We start from the raw sequence: 20471 nt of genomic DNA on the forward strand, positions 1-20471 counted from the left end.
AGATGATCTTTAAGGTCTCTTTCAACACAAACCATTCTATGATTCCATATGTAAGTGTCTTCATGATGGCTTTAGAAATTAGTAGATATAATTAGTACATATATACAATCTACATTAGTATAATTAGTAGTATAAATAGTACAGCAGTGGTACTTCAAATTCTTAATCCATTTGACAGACAAGACGTCAATGCCACAGCATGTGTGCAACTGACAGCAAATATAATTTTAGTTGCAGCACAGTCTAGTACTGTATTCTTCAAATGCACACCTACCCAAAATAGGCAAAGACAACATGCATGTGCTCTGCCTTCAAAAATTTCCACTTTTTGCTTCCATTAAAATTACCTAGATAAAATAAGTGTATCAGTATTATAAACATCTCTTTATCAAAGAGAACAGTGTGGGGGCATGAAGCAGGTCACAAATGCCCAGCTGAAATCAAAGCATTCTTTGAGGATCCCAAGTCTTGTCTCACCACCATGCAGGCAGATGCTGTGACTGTGTCTTCCCCCTCCATTCAAAATCCAGGTACAGAGAAACACAGTAACATTCTCCTATTTAGAAAGGTTAGAGTGATGCCAAACTCCAGGAGAGCAAAACCTGGAAGAAACAGCAACCACAGCCTTGTTTTTTGCTTTTCCCCCTCCCCCTTTCTCTACCTGGTGTTGCTGGACAAATCACTGCTAATAGCAGACAGGTTTCACATGCTCTGTATCTATCCATAATGAAGTAGTAATTCTTAGTAAAAATGACACTGAAATTACTAAAAGAACTTCCCCTCTCATTTACCTTTTTAGGGTTCTCAAGGCTTTCTCCTGATATTAGTGATATCTTCCCAGCCTTTTCTTTCTCAATTTGCTCAAGACACCTTGGATCCTGACTAAGAGCATTGGCCATGATGTGATACGTTGTACCCAGAAGAAGATTCTGGTTTCGGAAGGCTGTTATGTTCTTGCTGAGATAGTCAGATTTGGCATCTTCTGTTGGAATTCAAGAACAAAAGTTGGTAACTGGACAACAAAGCAACTTTGTGAAATAAACAAGGTGAAGAAGCAAAGGCTGTTACCAAGCAGGGAGATGGTTTTCAGCACTGAGAGCAGGCGCTCAGGACAGCTCAGGCTGCGGCTGCTGCTGTGAGTGAAGCGGCAATAGGCGAAGTTCCACCTCAGCAGCCACTCCTCCCTCCACCTGGCTTCCTTGCGCAAGTCTTTCAGGAGCTTCTTGGCCACTGCAAAGCTGTTCTGTAGGCAGATTAAGAGAATTTTCAGACCATATATCTGAACAGGCACTAAAACCTGCCCACAACCAAATGAGGGATGAGAAGATTTAAGTAACACAAGTAAAGTTGCAGTAAGGCAAAGAGATGCTCACTGCTTGCCGGGTCTCGTATTCAGAACCACTTTTGTGCTAATGGAGAAGTCTGAATAGCAAAAAAGAAGAGAGGTTTAAACAACTGAGAAAATCACTCCAGCTGCAAGAAGCATTTAACTGCTCTACAGTACAAACACATATGGGAAACACAACTTGATTTAAGATAGCATTAAGAAAATCACTTATGTTTGTGTTTTGATCAGAAGTTTCACAGAAGTAACATAAAAGGAAATCTTATTTTTCACTTACTCCTTCAAGAGTGTATAGTCAACAAAGCAATAATGTTATATTTGCTTATCAGATTGCTGAAAATAAACTCTTGTAAATGACTGCAGACTTCTGCAGCATCTCAGAAGATGGGAGACCTTGACTTAATTATTCATCTTGTCTCAAGTTCGAAACACCAAAGGCCCACCATCAAAAACACTGTTTCAGTCATTTCAACAGCCAGATTCAACCAAAAATTTCTAAGTCACTTAACTTTAGTTCCTTAGTTAACTAACATCAGTAATGAAAACTGTGAAAAAGAAGAAATCCAGCATTGCTGATTGAAGAAAATTATACTAATTCAATCAGAATTAGTTTTCTTGTACAGAAGAAATTATTTGTGAAAAAGAAGCATAATGCCTGATTGCGAGCATCCCTTCTTTTAAAGACCGAAACATTTCAGATACTTTATCTGCCCTTTAGAGTGTCCAAAACCATCTGTGGATCAAAGGGGACTTCAGGCATATTTCCAGTAATGACAAATTATCATCAACTTTTTAATTAACATTTATCCTTTTGTTTTCTTTCATTGTGCAACTGACTTTCTTGAGCTTTCAAAATGTCCTGGACTGCAGGGTCAAAAAGGGACAAGGTTTGCCCTGGCAAAAGGATACCAAAGACCACCTAAAAGGCTTTTCCAGCTTTCTCTTTGTACTTTCTCAGCAAATTGGAAGCTATCAGACAGTATATTCACCTGTTTCCTGGCACTTTCTATCATCTTCATTTTCATATTGAATTTGCAGCTTTTAATCATTGAGTGAATATTTTCACCCTGTTGATCCACTTCCATTTGGTCACCAGCACTGTACTCTCCATCCACCTCCATACTGTCATTGGCCTGATCTGAGGGAAGTTTCTCCTGCAGTTTGTCAAGAAAGAAACACCTGCACAACAACAAAAGAGTTATAGATCACTCTGGTATAAATTCAAGGAAATGAATGTTCCAAAGTGTTGATCTGCCTAACAGCAAACCAAGCTAATAAAAAAAGTCAAACTAAAGCTATCACCTTTAGCAGAGCTAAACACAGGCCTCAGAGACTGGGCACTCCCAACAGGGATCAGGTTGACCCTGAGAGCATTCAGGATTTTGTACTGGCAAGATTAGTGTTAGAAAATGTCCATTATGGAGTGGGATTTTTTGTTAGTCAGTTCCTTTGTGCAAGCTACAGTCCCTAAGTTCACCAAGCCATAACTTGCATTTCAGCTTCACAGACGTGCAAACAAACAAAGGAGTCTCAATTATTTAGTGTGAGTGCCAGGCTGTATTTTATGTCAACCTGCTATTCAAATGTTTATCACATCAACACATGCCAACACTGAAATCTGTGTTGCAGAACAGATCAGCAACAACACTCACCTTTTGAAAAGGAATTGCCATGCTGAATCCTGCTACTCCACAACTAGTCCTATCTAATTCAAGAGCACATCTCATTAGTAGACTGTTACTCAAAGCAGAGGACAGCACTACACTCTGAAGTGGCACTTGGCACATCCTTTGTTACTAATTTAAGGTAAGACCAAGGTTTTCAAAAAGCACATTAAGTGTTTAAAACCCTGACAATCCTTCAAGTCTTTTTTTCAAAAGTAAGCCATGCCAGGTATTCTGCCTAATACTGAACTCCAATAAGCTGTTCTGCAGCCATGCTTTCCTGACACCAAGAGATAACAAAATAAATCACACAGCATAGCATGTATCAGCAGAGCTACTGAAGAAGTTATCACACAGGAAAGAAGGACTAATCTAGACTTTCACTGGAAGAATAAATTGGGACGAAGACAGACGCTATGGCAAGGACAGAAAACTTTCAAATTTCAAAAAGCATTCCAGTTTCTTCAGAGCTAATCCAAAGGAGTCTCCAGAGAGCCTTTGTTCTTTCTAGCAACATCTGCACAACAGAAGTCTCCAATTAAAGCAGTGGTCATTAACTTTCCCATAAACAGGTGAGGCACTGAGTGACAGGGCTGGGCTTGTTTTGTATGCTCCCTAATTCTGGAACTGCCCAAGTATTTTTATTCTTAACTGACTGGCCTTTTGGGTGGTGTTGCATTGAGCTAAATGCAGCTAATCTACTCAATTGTAAAAGTGAATATGTTTAAGGGCTGCTGAAATGGGCCAGCTTACACAGTGTATATAGTCAGTGATGCAAGAAAATGACTAAACTAACATCTATGTTTCCCTATCAACATAAAATTTATTCCCTGGCCATTGCTCAATCTCCTTTTGCTCCTCTCCACAAGTTAGTCACACAAATTCCCCAGTTATACTGAGAAAGCTACTACCACAGTTAAAAAAGGGAAAAAAACCACAATATATTGGATCAAACCCCTCCCACAGAAAAACAAGCAGCATTAGAAAAAGCACTTCCTGGAACTAAACAGGCAGACAGAACCTAAGCTAACCCAAGAATGCAATTTTACCGGTTTGTAATGATATCATCCCAGATGTTCATAGGATCCATTTTAGCATCTGGATATCTGCTTGTCCAAGTTCTGAGAAGTCTCTTAAGGGAAGCCTCTGAAGCTAAGTTACCTAGAAATCAATTGAGAACATTTCAAATGCATCTGAAGCCAAACACATGAAAACAGGCTAAACAAAATATAGTCTAACATTCAAACCAGAAAGCTGCCATTAAGTAACCCACTTGCATTTCTGGGCTTGCACTAAAAATGCTACTTAGTGATCATCATATCACTTTTGTTTATTGCTGAAGCACAGGGGGTTCTGTAAGGACATCTGTGTCAACTGCCACTGGAGATCACCACCAGGTAGTTTCCTTTCCATAGATGAACATGCTGGAGTATAATGGCACTGTTAACTAAATTTAATATCTAATTTGGTTTATGCACATAAATGCATAAACCTTCAGGCCTATGTCAAGAGGTGCAAGTTCTATACCACACCCATTTTTTCATCTCTGCTAACTGCTATTTACTACCAAAAGTCACTCCAATAAAAAAGCTTAGCTTAAAACTTTAACTGACACTTTCAAAAGAGATGCTTAACTCTTATCATCAGAGTTATGCTAATTAAACTTTGCAACAGAACACAAAGTTATGTTCAATCCTATCTTACAAAACTGTAATAGGTCTTACTGTCAAGAAGCCAGTAAGAACTAATTCCAGACTTATGCTTCTTCAAACAGCAGTCCAGAAATTCAAAGTTCAGGAAATCACAATTACTGAATACAAAAGGAAAATTGCTTGAGGAAAAAAAAAACAAAAAACTTTACTTCTTTTGGTCATAAAATTGATGAAATCCTGTATTTCTGTCAAAGCTTGTACAGACTGCAGTTTGGTCATTCGACTTTGATATAACAAGGAATCAATGCTGGAGTAGCTCTGAAAAGACAGGGAGAGAATCAAAGACAGGATTTAAAGCATGGTTCTTTTCAGTACCCTACAAATTATTGATCTGATGCTTTTGTATGTTATGCTTTAGAACCCAACCTCTTACAAGTAATTTAATAGCTGATAATCAGAGAGCAATTCTGCTTTGGATAAGAACAGAGGCATATTCTAGCTGCAATTCCTATCCTGGGCTTGAGCAAAGTCCCACAGTCTAATCAAAACTCAAAAACTCAGTAATGGATAGAATTTGTAACTTCCCAATGCAACGCTCTTTGCAAGCTTGTTCTGGGGACAGGAAGCCCCTGAAAAGATGAACAAAATAAATTTTTTATTGTCTGCACAAACAATTACTCTGAAAATGTATAAAAGATAAAAATCAGCAAAACAGAACAAACTAAAACAGAAGAATGCACTCCACTGGCTCACTCACCTTTCATCATTGTGAGCAGTGAATTTAAAAGAAGTTTTATCACCTGACATGGAAGGCACTGAGTGTTCCTCTTGAGAGCATTATCTAGCAGCAGTAATAGCAACAGCAGTTTCATTGTTCCAGTTTACACAAAAAAACCATACCAGAGATGGAACACATTATTACCTGCATGAAGATCTGCATGCCATTGCTAATGTAATATTTGGCTCTGTCAAAATCATCTTGCAGGATGTACAGGAGACTGAGTTCTTGGCTGTAGTGCATTTCTATAATGGCTTTCTTCTGTTCTGTCTTCATTGCCTCATCAATAAAGGTTAGCAAAGTCTGGTCATTCTCTCCACTGAGCAATAACTTCAACTTACTACGTATTATATAGGGCAGATATGTCTCCTACAAAGTGAGAACACAATTTTTATTTCTTGGAATGGAATAACAGATGATTAAGTTTTTTTGTTATCAGTGGCAAATCAAATAAATAAAAAAAAATTTTGAATTTCTTAAAAGATATTTTCGCTTTCGACAAATTCCTATTTGCTAACAAATCAAAGCAGCCTTTTCCTACAGCTCAAGAAGTTGTTAGTAAATTTTACCAGTTGCAAAATCCATGCTTTGGTAACTCTTAAAATAGGAAAAAATAAAAGTGAGAAAAGCAACAAGAAAGAGTTGCAAAAGGAAGGAGACAATAAAGCTAGTCCTGTGGGATCTGCCACAGACTTGAGGTAAAAATCTAAAAATCAAACATCAAAATGAACAAGCAGAAGTAATTGTTTCAATTTTTAAAATATATTGTACTCTCCACTAATTTCCATAATAAAGTAACCCAAATAATGTAATTGATTTTCACCCATAATCTCAATATTGTAGGACATCTCTGCAGAGATAAAAATGGTGCAGTACCAATGAAATAATTTCTAAAAACCTGAAAAAATGGATCATTCCATGTTTTGCTTAGGTCTGGAGGTTTTGCACTATCAATGTTAACAGTAGCACAATACTCCAGAGACTTCCACATTGTGAGGTGGTCATAGCATTCCAGAGATGCAAGTTCCCAGAAGTCCTTCTCTGCTTCTGTTGGCTCTCCATCTTGCCAGTCTTCTTGGGAGAGTGCCTAGGAAATGAATTTGAAGAGACAATAGTGCCAGATTCCAGCCAAGAACCTGTTTCAATTCTAAGTCATGAGCAACTTAACTGTAATTAATTCTCATTAAAATATCTATCCATTTACCAGATTGTGACAGCAACATTAAATGCAGAAAATCCAAGCTTGGCAGTGTTTACATATAAATTAATTTCAGGTAGCTATCTTCAGGAAACCTACATTTTTGAAGAGTGAACATTTTAAAAGAAGGTTAGAGATCTGTCTTCATTTTTACCCACTGCAACTCATGCCATGAACACATGCAATTTGCTGTCTCAGGGTTGCAGTGTACCCATGTGTTTTTATTTCTCTGCCCAGATAATTGCACTTTTTTCTAATTTGATTAGTTTTAAGTAATGAGAGAATTACAAAACAAAAATATCTTGTAATTTTACCTTATCATAATATTGAGCTGCTTCAGCATAATCATTCCTTGCTTCTGCCAACAAAGCTTTCTGTGTAATTTCCTTAGTCCCAATCTTACCACTGAAAATGCCACGGAGGGCATCATAATCCCCAAGGGATCTGTAGAGCCTAGTAAAGTTGAAAAGAGAAATCTTTTAAATAGCTCAGCAGATGTATATCAATGCAAGCAGAGGCTATCTAAAAAAAATCATAAATTCAATAAGCAGTAATACTACCAGCTTGAAATAGTAAATTTTTAGTAAGTATTTTCTATGTATGATCAGAAATACATACTTAACTACATAAACTTCATCTTGTAGCGTAATAGCTGAACTATGGAAACTGCTGCAGTTGAAAAGCTGTGAACAAGATGTTTTTCAGCAGTCTGACAGCATCAGAAGAGTGCACAGTTTTAAAGTCTAATTGCTGTCACTGACAGTATTAACTGAAAAAAAATTAAAGCATATCTAATTCTAAAAGACAGAAAGACTAAAAAAGAAACCCCACAAGCCATAAAAGCAGAGTTCTTCACAGGGCAAACCTAAGTGGGAGTAAATTGTCTCAAACAAGAATTTACTTGGCAAGTTCAATCCATCTGATCACATCTGGGGGCAGCTCTGTCCTGCCACGCATCCTTTTGGACGGGGGCTCCTCTGCAGGGGACAGAGCCATCAGGGCACGCTCCAGGAGCAGGATGCCCATGGGCTGCTGCAAACTTGCAAGGCAGCTCGTGCTCACATTGGCTGAGTCCAGTTCCAGCAGCTCTCTGTGCTGGTAACTAATTTCCTGTAAAATAAAACAACAGGTGTGTACTTGGTGTAAAACTATACAGATTTGGTATCCTTCTTCTTATAGAGTAAGCGGTAAAATGGAAATAAGCCATTAGGCCTCCAGAAGTTCCCAACCCAGGGAAAACTGGGATCTTTTCCTTCTGTGCTGTTGCTCTTTGGACAGAGAACAGTACAGAGTAGCCCCATATACTTTGGCTCAAGACATGGGACAACTCTCTGCACAGAATCACAAGGAAAGTGGGGGAGAGGTAGATGGACACATTGACAGGCTGAACTTTTCCTTCTGTCTCTTGGCAGGATATTGCCTGCTACACAGCAGCTGTGCTTCACTTAGCCTGTTCAGTGGTGCATTCCTGCATAAGCCAAAGGCACGATTTACAGATTTACACGAAGTCTTCTCTGAGCTGGAGGCTTTCTATCCACACATGCAGCCAGTTTGAGCACATCACAGCTTCCTGTTAGACTCCTCCAGTCTAACAGGACTCATCTACCCCTACCTGATTTACAGACATGACAATATTTCTCTTTAGCATATTTAACATTAGTCCAACTATGGAATAATCTCTTCTTCAGGGATAAACATTCTTGTCTACTTGAACCTTTTTTGGTTTTTTTTAAATACTTAAATCACTATTTTAAATACAGGTAAATAAATCAAGAAGAAAAAAATTCACAACATGGAAGAGGTGCGGTATAGCTTTCATTACAAGAAGCAGCACCACATTTTAGAATAAAAATTAAAATCAGATTCTTGCAACACAGCATGTTCAAGGATACCATGTGAAAAGAAACCACTGTTTGGAAATTGGAACAGGAGACTGTGAACAACCAAGTTGCACTTCTTTGATAAATGACAACCACCACAAAAATTACGGAAGAGGCATCTGGCATAAGCAAACTCATGACACAATTTGTAGAGTTGAGACTCAAAAAATGCATAGCCTCTTGTAGCTTCCTGAGTTACAGACCAGTCAGATCCCAATGAGGGGTTAGCATATATATTTCAACTACTCTTAAGGCAATTTCAATTAGCTGCACACATGCCCTAGACACATTCCTTGACTGCCAGCTTTTAGGAACACAGTGACAACTGCACAAAAATCTAAAACCTTAAGAACAACTTTGGTAAGGCAAGACCAAAAGCCCTTTCTCATACCACAGGAAAAAGGGTAAGAACTGTGCAAATGTAAGAGTATGTGTCAAGAATGAATATCCTCCCAAACTTACAATTTACAAACATCATCCCACATCAAAGGAGGTATCTTTCTATTTAGTGCATTTTGATGACTATTTGATCACTTATCTTCTCAAAGCAGAGGAAATGTCCACTGCTCCATATGCAATGAGCACTGCCTACATGTATCATATGTTCAAAGATTACGGAGAATGGCATCCAAGCCTGCCTGGCAGCTAAAACATTTCTAAGGCAATTATAAGTTCTTCAGAGGCCAAGCATCTCTTTGGAGGCTATGTAAACTTTTGTCATGGAGTTAACTCTTTTAGTATTTCAGTTGGTCCTTAATCTGCCCTGAAAGTGAATCCCAGAGCTTCACAGTCGATTTTAACAGTACATGTGTAGACAAAACCAGCTCTTTTAACCCACCAAGTTACTCTCCTGATGGGACATGAACCTGCAGAAGATTAAGAAGTCAAAAAACCAAAAGGAAACTGTAAAGCAGGAAGCCTTTCTGAAACCAGCCAATATTTATTATGGTCTTGGTATACAGGAAAGAAAAGCTGTACTTCCAAATGGCCAAGCCACTAGGATCCACATGTGTGAGACAAAAATGAAAGCCCTGACACTGCTGTGCTCTTGCTCACACTCTCCCAGGCTGCTCTCTTGATCAATGTGAAATCAGTTCCCTACTGGGAAAAAACTTCCTCTCAGTGCTTGCAGGCTGTTTGGACTTCATGATATTGTACTTTTGTTATTGAAGAGGATGGCAAGGAGATGCTCTTATTGCTCTTACAAAGTTTGTATTTTTGATGAACTTGAATTTAACTACTTCTTGAGTCTCCATTTTATGTCTATTCAGAAAAAAAAAAAAGTAGCCTAATGCAACAGTGTTATTAGCAGGGTCTAGACAGCATAATTCAACACAAATAAATATCATCAAGATGGAACCAACAAATGCAATGTCAAGAGGGAATATTAACAGATAGCTATTGTGAGATGCTGGCTCAAAAAATACCAAGACAGCCCAGAAAAATCCCCATAGTATTTGACCTTTTACGCAGCTGCACAGAAAAAAAGTAAACAAGAAATTACATTTTTTCAGATGTGTAATTACAAGTACTAAGAAGCAAGGTTTCTCTCTGTTTACAAAGCTAGTTCAAACTAGATGGTTCTCTTGTATTTGGAAAGATACCTACTGTCACAAAGTATTTAAATTTCCATAACAAAAAAGAAACCATCAGCTGCCACTGAAAAAGAGATTCCTTTGAGAGCCAGGAATCACAACATCAATACAGTTGATAAGAATCATTAAATACGGTGACAGTGGGTATTTAACAGGTGCTGGGACAAGGTTTTTTTATCTCTCTGAAAACTGGGTTAAAATTCACAATCTATTCCAGGTCAGTATAGTCTCACAACAGAAAGGCTCATGTTTCCTCTCCACTGAAACAACTGTGGTGCACCCACTCATCCTCTGGTGAACCCTTCTTTTATTACTGAAAATCCCCAGACAACTACTTCAGGGGACTAATTTGAAAAAAATAAACAAGAGAGACTAACAACAAACGGTCTGACAGCTACTGATATCCCCAAGACATCAAAGAATTCCTCAGTAAGCACTTCCCAGAAACAGGAAGATAAGCACAACACCCACAGAACCCTTTCAATTGTTCTCAATTCCCACTTCAATTGAAATAGCTTTCATTTGTAATCAAACCTCTTCTTGTTACTGATGCAATTAGAACATTAAAAGGTAACTCAAACTCTAGAGATCAGAAATGTAGAAACCTTGAAAAATCAGTTCAGAGGTATGAGATACCTCGTCCACCTTAAGTGTCACTTGAAATACCCATTTGGTTAACAATTCTCCTTCCATCTCTGTCTAAACTTCAGTGACAGTATTTGACCTTCACTACCCTGCGTTTATCACACATTCAGAGACATTATATCCAGTTACTTCCATGCCATGTTATCAGGATTTACCTGGATGCACGCAACGAAGGGTGGAAAGTATGACAGGCTCATACTGAGGAAATTATTGAAGTCGTTCAGCAGCTTCTGGACAATGGCGTTTTTCTCAGAAGGGTTTTTAGATTTTTTGACCTCATGAAAAATTCCACTAAACAAACTGCTGAAAAGTTGTTTGGCAAATGTTGGATCTTTCTGTGAATTACAATAACAACAGTAAGGTCACTGAACTTTGCTGTGACACAACAGACTGTTAAATAAAATTAAAAGACATGACCCACCCTGTACCTAATCCCTAGGCACTCTTTGGGAGTGGACTATTTAGTCTGGCATGCATCTTACCTGTGCTGGGAAGTACTGTACTACCCATTCTAACACCATTTTAATTCTTCTATTTAAAGAAACTCCAAGGCAATGCAGATTTTCAGGCCATAGTGTCAGTGGAAAGGGTGGAATTTGCAATTTTCACAAACTCACAACTCTCATTACAGGAACCAGATACCCAATATCATGTTAGGGACACCACAGTCCATGAAGTGAGTTTGGGGAAAAAAAAGAAGACATCAATATGTGAGGAGACCAAGTCCTGAAAATTGAGGCAGCTAATAGAGGGATTGTCTGTATAGACAGACAGTTTCATCTGAGACTTAAAGGCATTTTTTCAATCCAGAAACACATTTGTGTGTGTAACATAATCCTGTGCATCTTGGTCTATCATGGGTCTGGAATTTGGTCTAACTCTATCTGACACTCCACTCATGAGTGTGCTACTTCCATCCTTTACAGAGAGATAAGGGACTATCAGAAGTAATGAACTACAAAGGTAATCAGGAAGACTGTGACTTCCCAAAGGCTGTAAAATGGGATTCAGTCTGCCGCTCAGTTCAGTCTATAGTTTCTACCCCTCTCATGTAAGAAAAGGAATATTAGATCAGCTTTACTGAGGAGTCTGAGTCCAGTCTTAGTCACACTAAGTTCATTTGTGTGTTCATCTGTCATAGACTTTACAAGTCTATGACAGACATATAATAAAAGTGAAATGGCTGTTTTGTTACTAAACAGTGAGATGTCCTTTGCAATAATGTCTGCAGAGAGCACCATCTGTTTCTCAAGCAGAGGAAGCTGCAGGAAATGGACAACAGCTGATGTATCCAGTCCTCAACTGCTCAGGTGAGGCAAGCAACAAAGCCTCTTCTCTGAGCACTGCACCAGCACAGGGGCAGCAGAAACACTCCCTCTGAAAACAGAATCTTTAAATGTGTATCACAGTGGTTGACTGCAAAGCTACAAATCAATTTTTGAAGTGATTGCCCAGCTACATGACACTTTCCCTACAGGACCAGCAAAGCCCACAAGTGACCTTGGAAAAGCAGACAGACCTGGGCAAGGCCCTGCAGAGGGGCAATGAGACTGCAGTACTCAATCTGGATGTCAGGAAGGTCTCCCACTCGGTAACTTCTGTACAAAGTAACCTGGGCATCATACTTCATCTTCAGCTCAGATTTTATCTCCTGAAATGCATTAATCATGAAAAAATATGGTTAGGAAATGGCCTCAAGATGTGCCAAGAGAGGTTTAAATTCAATATTATGAAAATTTTTTCACTGAAGGAGTGGTCTGGCATTGGAGTAAGCCTTCCACAGAAGTGGAGGAAACACCATCAGTGGAAGGGTTTAAAAGACCTTTTGTTGGTTTTGGTTTAAAAGATTTTGTTGGTTGCATTTTGGACTGCCATACAGAACACATTTACAGGTTCTCTCTTGCTGGGTGGGAGGAAATGGTACCTTTAGCCTGCAAGTAAACATAAATGGGCTAAAATAGATGCTTGTGTGGTTCTTCCAGACATAAGTTCTGTTTACACAGTTGTCTGCATCTGCAGAGTATTACAGGAGTGTCTCAAACTGGTAGCTCTCAATCCTGGATTTAGTCCTCTTGGGACTAAATGCTATCATTTTTTGATGATAATGTCTGCTATTTTTAGTAACAGGAACGTCTGAAAAACTGCTACAGAGCTTAAAACCACTTAGATTTATTGCAGGTACATAACACAACCATAAAATCCACAAAGTAGTAAGTTTCTGGCCTTGAGAAACACTCAGCAAATGATTATTACTGACATTCTTCAGGTTAAAAGTTCAAACCAGTTCAGGGTAATCCATGAGCTGTACCACATTTTTGAGTTCACCTTCAGACACTGGAAAATGTTCTCATACAATTTCTGCAGTGTATCATAGCTCTAAGGCTCCTAGTTTCCAGAATGACAACTGTAAAAGGCTTCCCAATAACTTTTAAGGACTTCCAACACATAAAATCATTTAATGCATTTTAAGTGGTAGACTGGAAGTGTTATTATCTTCCAGCTCTTTTCTCACCCATGCTAAGTAACATCATTTAGCTTTGGGGCCATAAATAGCATTATTTCCAAATTAAACCTTCTAAAGCTCGTAAAGTAGCAACCAGTACCTTACACCTACCCTTTCTTCCTAAAGTTACTACAAGAGATGAAGTACGAGATTGCAAATACATTGAGACTTGAAGTCTTAAACCCATTTTGATTGACTAACCTTTTCTCTTTTCTGTTCAGCCAGACTTTTTCTGGCATAAATCAGACTGAGTTTGTCTTGGTCCTTCAAGAAACGTCTCCGCAGTCTTAGAATTTCTGCTCTTTCCTCCATACCTAAGGAACATATGACCATGTCCACAGCTTTTCTTTTCAGATTTAAGGCAAAAGCATCATATAAAAACAAACACCATCTTTGTGTTTACTAGCAAAAAAATACAAGGTCTTTCAACAAGCTAGCCAATGGTAAAAAATTAAATTGCTCTTAGGAGAAGAGATATTAAGCATTTATATAGAGACTTTAGGTGTATGGATGAGGTACAAAGATCAAACTATTGTACAGGGAAAGACCTTAAAACTCATGAACAAATATGCCTCATATGCCAGATTTATTTTAAGCTCTCAAAGGCACATATGGCATTTGCACTATATTCCACAAAGTATACAACTCCCTAAGTAAAGGGATGCTAAAAGATATTAAAATACTGTTTAGTAAGGATATTGTACTGTATTTCTAAAGTACTATTACAGAACTGCCACTGGATCAACTCCTGCTCAGGACAGTCATGGGGAAAGGCCACTTAACTGACTATCAGCTCAGTCCACTTCCTAGAAAAGGAGAGTGAACAAACAAAAATATATCACTCTAAATGGTATTCTCCAGGGCAGAAGACCAGGAACTACCTAGAAGGTAGACTGACCTCTCTGTTCTGTAGTTCTGCATGAACTGCAGTCTATTAGTCATAACTGCCCTGAAACACCTCTCAGGTACTGAAAAGGTTGATCTTTATAACTCTATGCATGAACTCCTAATGTCATCCTCTTGGTCAAAATTTTAATGGCAATGTAGGAAAGGATTAAAGAGGGAGAAGGATCCTAAGTTACTTCAGAATAGTACTGATATTTTTCACTTATTTACTGTGTGGAAGGAGCATTCTCAGTAAAAAGCAAGGATTTCTAATGATAGACTGCAAAATGTTGGAGATCATGTCAGCACAGCTGAAGTGGTTTAGAAAATACACTTAAAGAGATCTCTTCTTTAAAGAGTTAAATTTAAAACAGAAGGGTCAGAACTGTCTGATATTCATGCTGTGATCCTCTGTGGGAGAGGCAGGAATGCAGAGATTACACTGACTGGTTTCTCATCCAGCCAATTCTTTCAGTGAACAACATATAATTTTACAATTCCTAGCACAGTCGAGCTTTTTGTCACATGCTATGTATCATCACACACTCCTGGAAACAAAATCTCAAGGTGAACCTCAATTGGGCTGTCTCAAAGACAATGGACTGCCAGCCAAATAACTGACAAGGATGGTTCATAAAAGTGTACTAATTGCACGGAAATTGCACAGTAAGGCTTACAGACCTTTAGTTTTGCTGTCCACTTCATCTCCAGGCAAACCCAACCTTTTCTTCCCGAAATCTGGCCCCACTGGTTTAAAGGTTGCTTGTTTAAGTTTTTCACTCCTTTTGCTAACCAACAGCATGGATGAAGACAAGGATTCAGAGGATGAAGGAACTGCATACTCTGCCAGTGTGTCAATGCTACTTCCAGTTAGCCAATTAAAAGAACTTCTACCACCTGTAACAAGAAATCACCAAAAAGCTGTAACATACTCAGATATAAATAAAGTGAAAACATCTCTGAGGCAGGTATTTTTTCTCTCCCAAAACTATAATTTCCTAATGTTTAAGGGCAGAACAGATTTCAAGCTGCTAGGTAAGACAGTGTTTGTTTTACATTAGGCAGAACATAAAATATGTATGAGACTAATAAAAATATTATTTTTTTTCTCATACCACACCAAAAAAAAGCCCTGGAAAACAAAATACTAAACATATTTATACTTCTACATTAAGAAGTTATATGCAACAGAAATTAAATCACTCCTACAGCAAAAAAGAACATTTCAGAAAACACTGTTCTGGACTTACTGCCATGCTGTGTAGGTGTAAATTCATATTGCCTTTGGGTAGCCCTCACTTGCCCACGGACTGACCCAGAAGGAGAAAGGGATCTTTCCTGTGACAAATTCCTGTGGGTACTTGGAGAAGCCTGAGTCTCCACAAACATGGGTGTGAGCACAGTGCTTCGGTAACGCCAGCTGGAGTCAACTACAAAGTCCTACGAACAAAGAAAGATTTTAAGTAAAACAATAAAGATGGAGGCTTTCTGCATTTCTTCATTGAGCAGGATGACAGAAATTACAGTCCAGAAATCAAAACATCCTCCCAGGTATAGGGGCAAAACTTGACTATATATTAAAGTAACCTCTACAAACCACAAACATGGAGAAGTTCTCCACAGCTCAGTAAAAAAAGCTCATTAACTTAGACTGGTCAGCTGAGGACTGATTTACAGCTCTTGCACCAGTACTCCTGTCTCTTGACAGTATTTCTCCAGTTGATGCTGCTTCTCTCTGCTACCCTCTTTTTTAGCATTTCAGTACTCTACAAATCAGCTATTCCTGGTATATTATTTTAATCAAATATACATTTTTTTAAATGAAAGTACAATTATTGCCCCCAAAAATCATTAAACTTCTGATACTGTGCACAACTCATAACTGCTGCACCTGTTAACTTGGGAGCACAAAACACTTTGAAAAATCTCCTTCATTATGCCATTCTTCTTTAAGTCATAACTACATTAAAGAGCAGAATTTGTCACATAGTTGCGAACAGGACTGCACAGTACAATTCACCTGAAATTTGCATTCAGACAGTGGATGCTCAAATATTTTTCTGGAATAATCTGGGCTCTTGCTAGTCATTTCAAGCAGAAAATTTGTGATTAGACTCAAGTAATGTGTTTCAATCTTGGTGGAATAGAAGGAACTTAACAACGACAGCATGCGGTCAAGAGTATTTGTGGGCAGCCTTGTCTCATGACTCCAAAAATTCCTAACAATTAACCTGCAGAGGCAAAGAATAAAGTTATTCCTGGTTATTTTCAAACAGAACCACCTCCCACCACTGACTTCTAAAAAAGCCAAGTTTAAAAGGGAAAAAACCCCAAACCCACCAGCAAAAAACTCCAAAACAATAAGCTGCAAAGGCCTTAAACTAACACTTTCATGCCATTAATCTTGCATTGAATTACACTGAATTCCTCATTTGTTTACCACGTCCTATGCCTCATATAAAAGGTTAACTCTGAAAAATATATTTCTGTCAAGTTTTTTCCTTTTGAGAAGTGCTATGGATGGAAAAGCACCAAGATGTCCTCTTTCATCTTTTGCTTCATCAAAAGAATTTCTAAAAATCCAACATTTAATCTACTGTTGTGCACTTGTGTATAGCAGGGTCCTCCTTGTTCAAAAACTCTAGAACATTAATGCAGAATTAGGTTTAGCATAATGAAACAACCCCACCACAGCTTAGAAATTCGTTAATATGCTTCACTTACACTTGATGTAACACCATGGGACAAAATTTTATAAATTAACTTACTGGAAGAAAAGGAAATAGCATTATCTCAGTGTTACTCTTTTATATTGAAATACTTACAAAAACCTCTAAGGATCAACTCTTGCTATACAAAGTAAGAGAAACTGAGGTATTTTTATTTCAGACAGCTGTCACAGCACTCTTTACTCACTGCAGTTCAGCATTCTCATCAATCAGTCCTTGAAGCAGTATTTCTTTTGCCACTTTGAGTATCTCCCAAGAATCATCATCTGCTTGACTTTCTGGATCACTGATGGTGAGAGAAAAACATCTCTTAATGACTTCTCTCAAATAATCCATAGCAAAACAAGAGGATGAGGATGGTGGGACAAAAAGGAGGAATATGCCCTCTGATAAAAAACTCAACTTGGCATAACAACACATAACATGAAGTCTTCTTGCCAAAAATGCCTTATATCTCCACTACTAATAAAATAGATTATCTAATAAGCTAATTAATATGTTAGGTATTTATTATGAAGTTTGCAAGGTTGAATCTGAAAAAACAGGCAGAGAATGCCTTTCACAAGTGATGCTAGAGTAAAGACTGGCTGTATTTTTTCTTCGCAATAAATGTCCATTCAAAGAATTTTCTTGGAAAAACACACATAAAACCCAACCAAGTTAGATAATTCAATAGCAACCCACTTGTCAAACTGAGCATGCCTATTCCCTATTTTAAGGGATTAAGCAGAAAGACCATCCTTATACTACCAGATCTAAGTGATCCAGATCATGCCCATGTGCCTTAATATATTTTTTTTAATGTATAATTTTCACTAGTTACAAATTCCAGCAACAAGAAAAAAAACTGGAGCATCAAAGTTAAGACCTCTTATGCCATTCTGTTGTGCTGATGTAAAATCCTAGTTCTGGTCCAAGTATTTATTCCTTATTGGAAGTGATAAAATTGTTACTGAAGGCCAGAGCCAGTTCGGCAAATCACAGACTATACTCTTCTGACAACTGGAAAAATCCCTCACCAAGGGACATGAAATTGGAAGACCATTACAAACACTTCCACTCTGCCTGTGACAAACCACTGAAAGACAACATCTGCAGTGAACACATACCTGTAATTATCATAAATCCACATCAGGATATCATACATGCGCTGTCGACATATTACAGAAGGGTGAGAAATGAACCCTGTCACTCCAGGCAGAAGCTCTTTAAGTTCCAGTGGTTTTAATTTAGACAGCATCTTGTGCACTATATCCAAACAAACCCTTTGTCTTTCATCATCCCTAGAAGAAGAGAGAGGAAAAAAAAAAGCCCAGTTACATTGCTTTTCTCATCACTGCTACATACAGAACGAGAAGATTGGTTTATGTTTTAACAATATTTAGTTTTTCAAAGGGTTTTAGGTAAATACTTTTGCAGTCAGTCTAAGAGCAAGAATATAAATAAACTAATACAAACTACAGAAATTGACATTCCACTGGTGTTTCACCCTAAGGCTATTTTAGAGGTGTTCGTTCATTTTTCACAATGAGCTAACCATCTCAACTCCCAGATTACATCTGCTCAAATTTGGGAAACAATGACCAAGAAGTGAAGGGCAATTATAAATGCTTCTGAATGTAAAAATGTTGTGGGCAGCAAAGAAAATGTTATCAAGAAACTTGAACTACCATCATAATCACATGACTACTTACCTATGATTCATGATCTGGATAAAGTCTTTACTCCTTAACTGCAAGTGGAGATCAGGAATTTCTTCAGCCCGGCACATTATTACTTCCAGACAATAGGTTTTCATCACACCATGAAGTTTAGGTATCAAAAAGAATACTGCATTCATAAACCTTAACATAACCAGAAGTCCACAAACAAAAGCAAGTTATTCTCTATTATTCCTCTAGATTTACAGTCAACATACCACATAAATCATGATGTACCTGTCAGCAAGAGGTGGAAAATGCTTAACAACTTTATTCAAGCATTGAATAAACTTATCATGTTGTGTGTTCTGATGATGCTTCAGTTGTTTTATAACACAATCATAAACTGGATCTTCAAGTATCTGAAAATGAGAAAGACAGTAAGACCAGGATACCCATGAAAATCATAACCACCTTAATGAAACATAGTTTTAGTGCTATACTGTTTGATTCTCGTGCATTTCACTAGGCAAGAGCCAGCCAACTCATCTTAAACCTTTATGGTGCTTCATGGGTCCTGTACAGCTCTGCCTGGCTAAAACACATGACTGCTACTTAAAAAATATATCTGTGAGCTTCCTTTCACTGGTTTGGAACACCTTAATTGTGTAGTACAAGTTGCTTAGTGTGCTTATAGAATAATAAACAGCTCTTCAGTATAGAAGAATTTCAACTAATGAATGTAAAAAGATGAAAAACAACCAGCAACCTGTAATGAACATCAAGGGAATAAGCCTTGGTCAGGATAAAACTTACACCATCTTTGCTCATTTATTCAAAATACTGCTTATAATAGAACTTGAAAGACTGACAAAGACTTAACAAAGCTTTATGAAATATGCTCTACACACTGTGAAAGAACAACCAGAATGCAATTAAGTGGGGAAAGAAGCAAGGATAATAAGGAAAGAAGGAAGAATAACCTACAAGGTCAGGCTAATATTCCACTTGGCCAACAACTTAGTATTTTTGTCTCCAATAGCAGTTACAGAATTATATTTAGGGAGAACACATGACCATGGCTGCGTTTTGTCCTCTTTTTCTCTTATACAACCCAACATACATTTGTCATTAGATTAAGGATCTTTGAGTGTACATTGCTGTCTGCTGTATTTAGAACCAGTCCATGACATTTTTTGTGCAAGAATTTACCTAATTTCCCTTTGAACCTGCTGATCTGCTTACCCCCAGCACCTCTTCTGGCAACAAATGCCCGAAGTTCCCAAACTATTGTGTAGAGAATTACTTCTAGCATGTCTCAAATTGACTTCTGTGATCACCAAGCACAAACCCTCAGTTCTAGCACTGTAGGATTTGGTGAGTAACAGTTTTGCACTCACCTTATCCACTACCTACAAAATAACTGGGTTCAGATACAGTTATTCAAAAGGTAGTTCCAAACCTCCCAACCTGCTTTTCTTTTCCTCTTAAAACCACAACTTTAAAACATACTGTGCTAGTGTTGCTGGCTGGCAAAAGCTGAACAAAGCCTCAGAAAGAGATCATTCACTGTCAGCTCCCAAAGAGCAAGGAAAAAACTCTGCACTTAGTCTGCCCTCAAATTCTTTTCCTGTGGAGTTAATAGTTTGAATTTTTAATTATTCTGTTGGATAAAGATTGCTGAGGTTTAAATATATTAATTTTTGAATCTGAATTGAGTAGTCATATAAAAGATTAACATAAAATTAAGATAGGAAAGGTCAAACACAAAATACAGTTCACTTACATTTTCTCTCTCAGCAATGTATTGAAGAGCAAGTCCCAAAACTTCTGCTGCAGCTGCATAAACTTCTCTATACTTTAGCAAGCCCATGTTGCTGGTCAAAGCTTGAAAATACCTAGGACAAAAGACAGACCTACTGTAAGCCACTACTCAAGCACAGAAATTTAAACTGAA

The 20471-nt window shown here is 38.0% G+C and overlaps 1 protein-coding gene across 4 annotated transcripts in view; it reads right to left on the reverse strand.

Annotated features, from left to right (window-relative positions):
• The window catches only part of PRKDC (protein kinase, DNA-activated, catalytic subunit), an 83165-nt gene that overhangs the window by 17722 nt on the left and 44972 nt on the right, over positions 1–20471 (reverse strand). For 3 of the 4 annotated variants that reach the window (XM_026791223.2, XM_005479282.4, XM_026791227.2), the window contains 20 exons: positions 20301–20412; positions 18812–18936; positions 18569–18718; positions 17984–18157; positions 17062–17160; positions 16166–16376; positions 15396–15585; positions 14827–15042; positions 13462–13574; positions 12277–12408; positions 10913–11092; positions 7539–7747; positions 6952–7090; positions 6338–6526; positions 5584–5808; positions 4871–4979; positions 4059–4170; positions 2335–2524; positions 1069–1243; positions 792–982 (listed from right to left, as the gene is read on the reverse strand). In XM_026791223.2, coding sequence (XP_026647024.2) covers positions 792–982; positions 1069–1243; positions 2335–2524; positions 4059–4170; positions 4871–4979; positions 5584–5808; positions 6338–6526; positions 6952–7090; positions 7539–7747; positions 10913–11092; positions 12277–12408; positions 13462–13574; positions 14827–15042; positions 15396–15585; positions 16166–16376; positions 17062–17160; positions 17984–18157; positions 18569–18718; positions 18812–18936; positions 20301–20412 — 3241 coding nt within the window. The remainder of the gene's footprint in view (positions 1–791; positions 983–1068; positions 1244–2334; positions 2525–4058; positions 4171–4870; positions 4980–5583; positions 5809–6337; positions 6527–6951; positions 7091–7538; positions 7748–10912; positions 11093–12276; positions 12409–13461; positions 13575–14826; positions 15043–15395; positions 15586–16165; positions 16377–17061; positions 17161–17983; positions 18158–18568; positions 18719–18811; positions 18937–20300; positions 20413–20471) is intronic. The other variant, XM_026791225.2, reaches the window with a different exon arrangement.

Source organism: Zonotrichia albicollis, chromosome 1, assembly GCF_047830755.1.
Source record: "Zonotrichia albicollis isolate bZonAlb1 chromosome 1, bZonAlb1.hap1, whole genome shotgun sequence".
NCBI classification, from domain to species: Eukaryota; Metazoa; Chordata; class Aves; order Passeriformes; family Passerellidae; genus Zonotrichia; species Zonotrichia albicollis.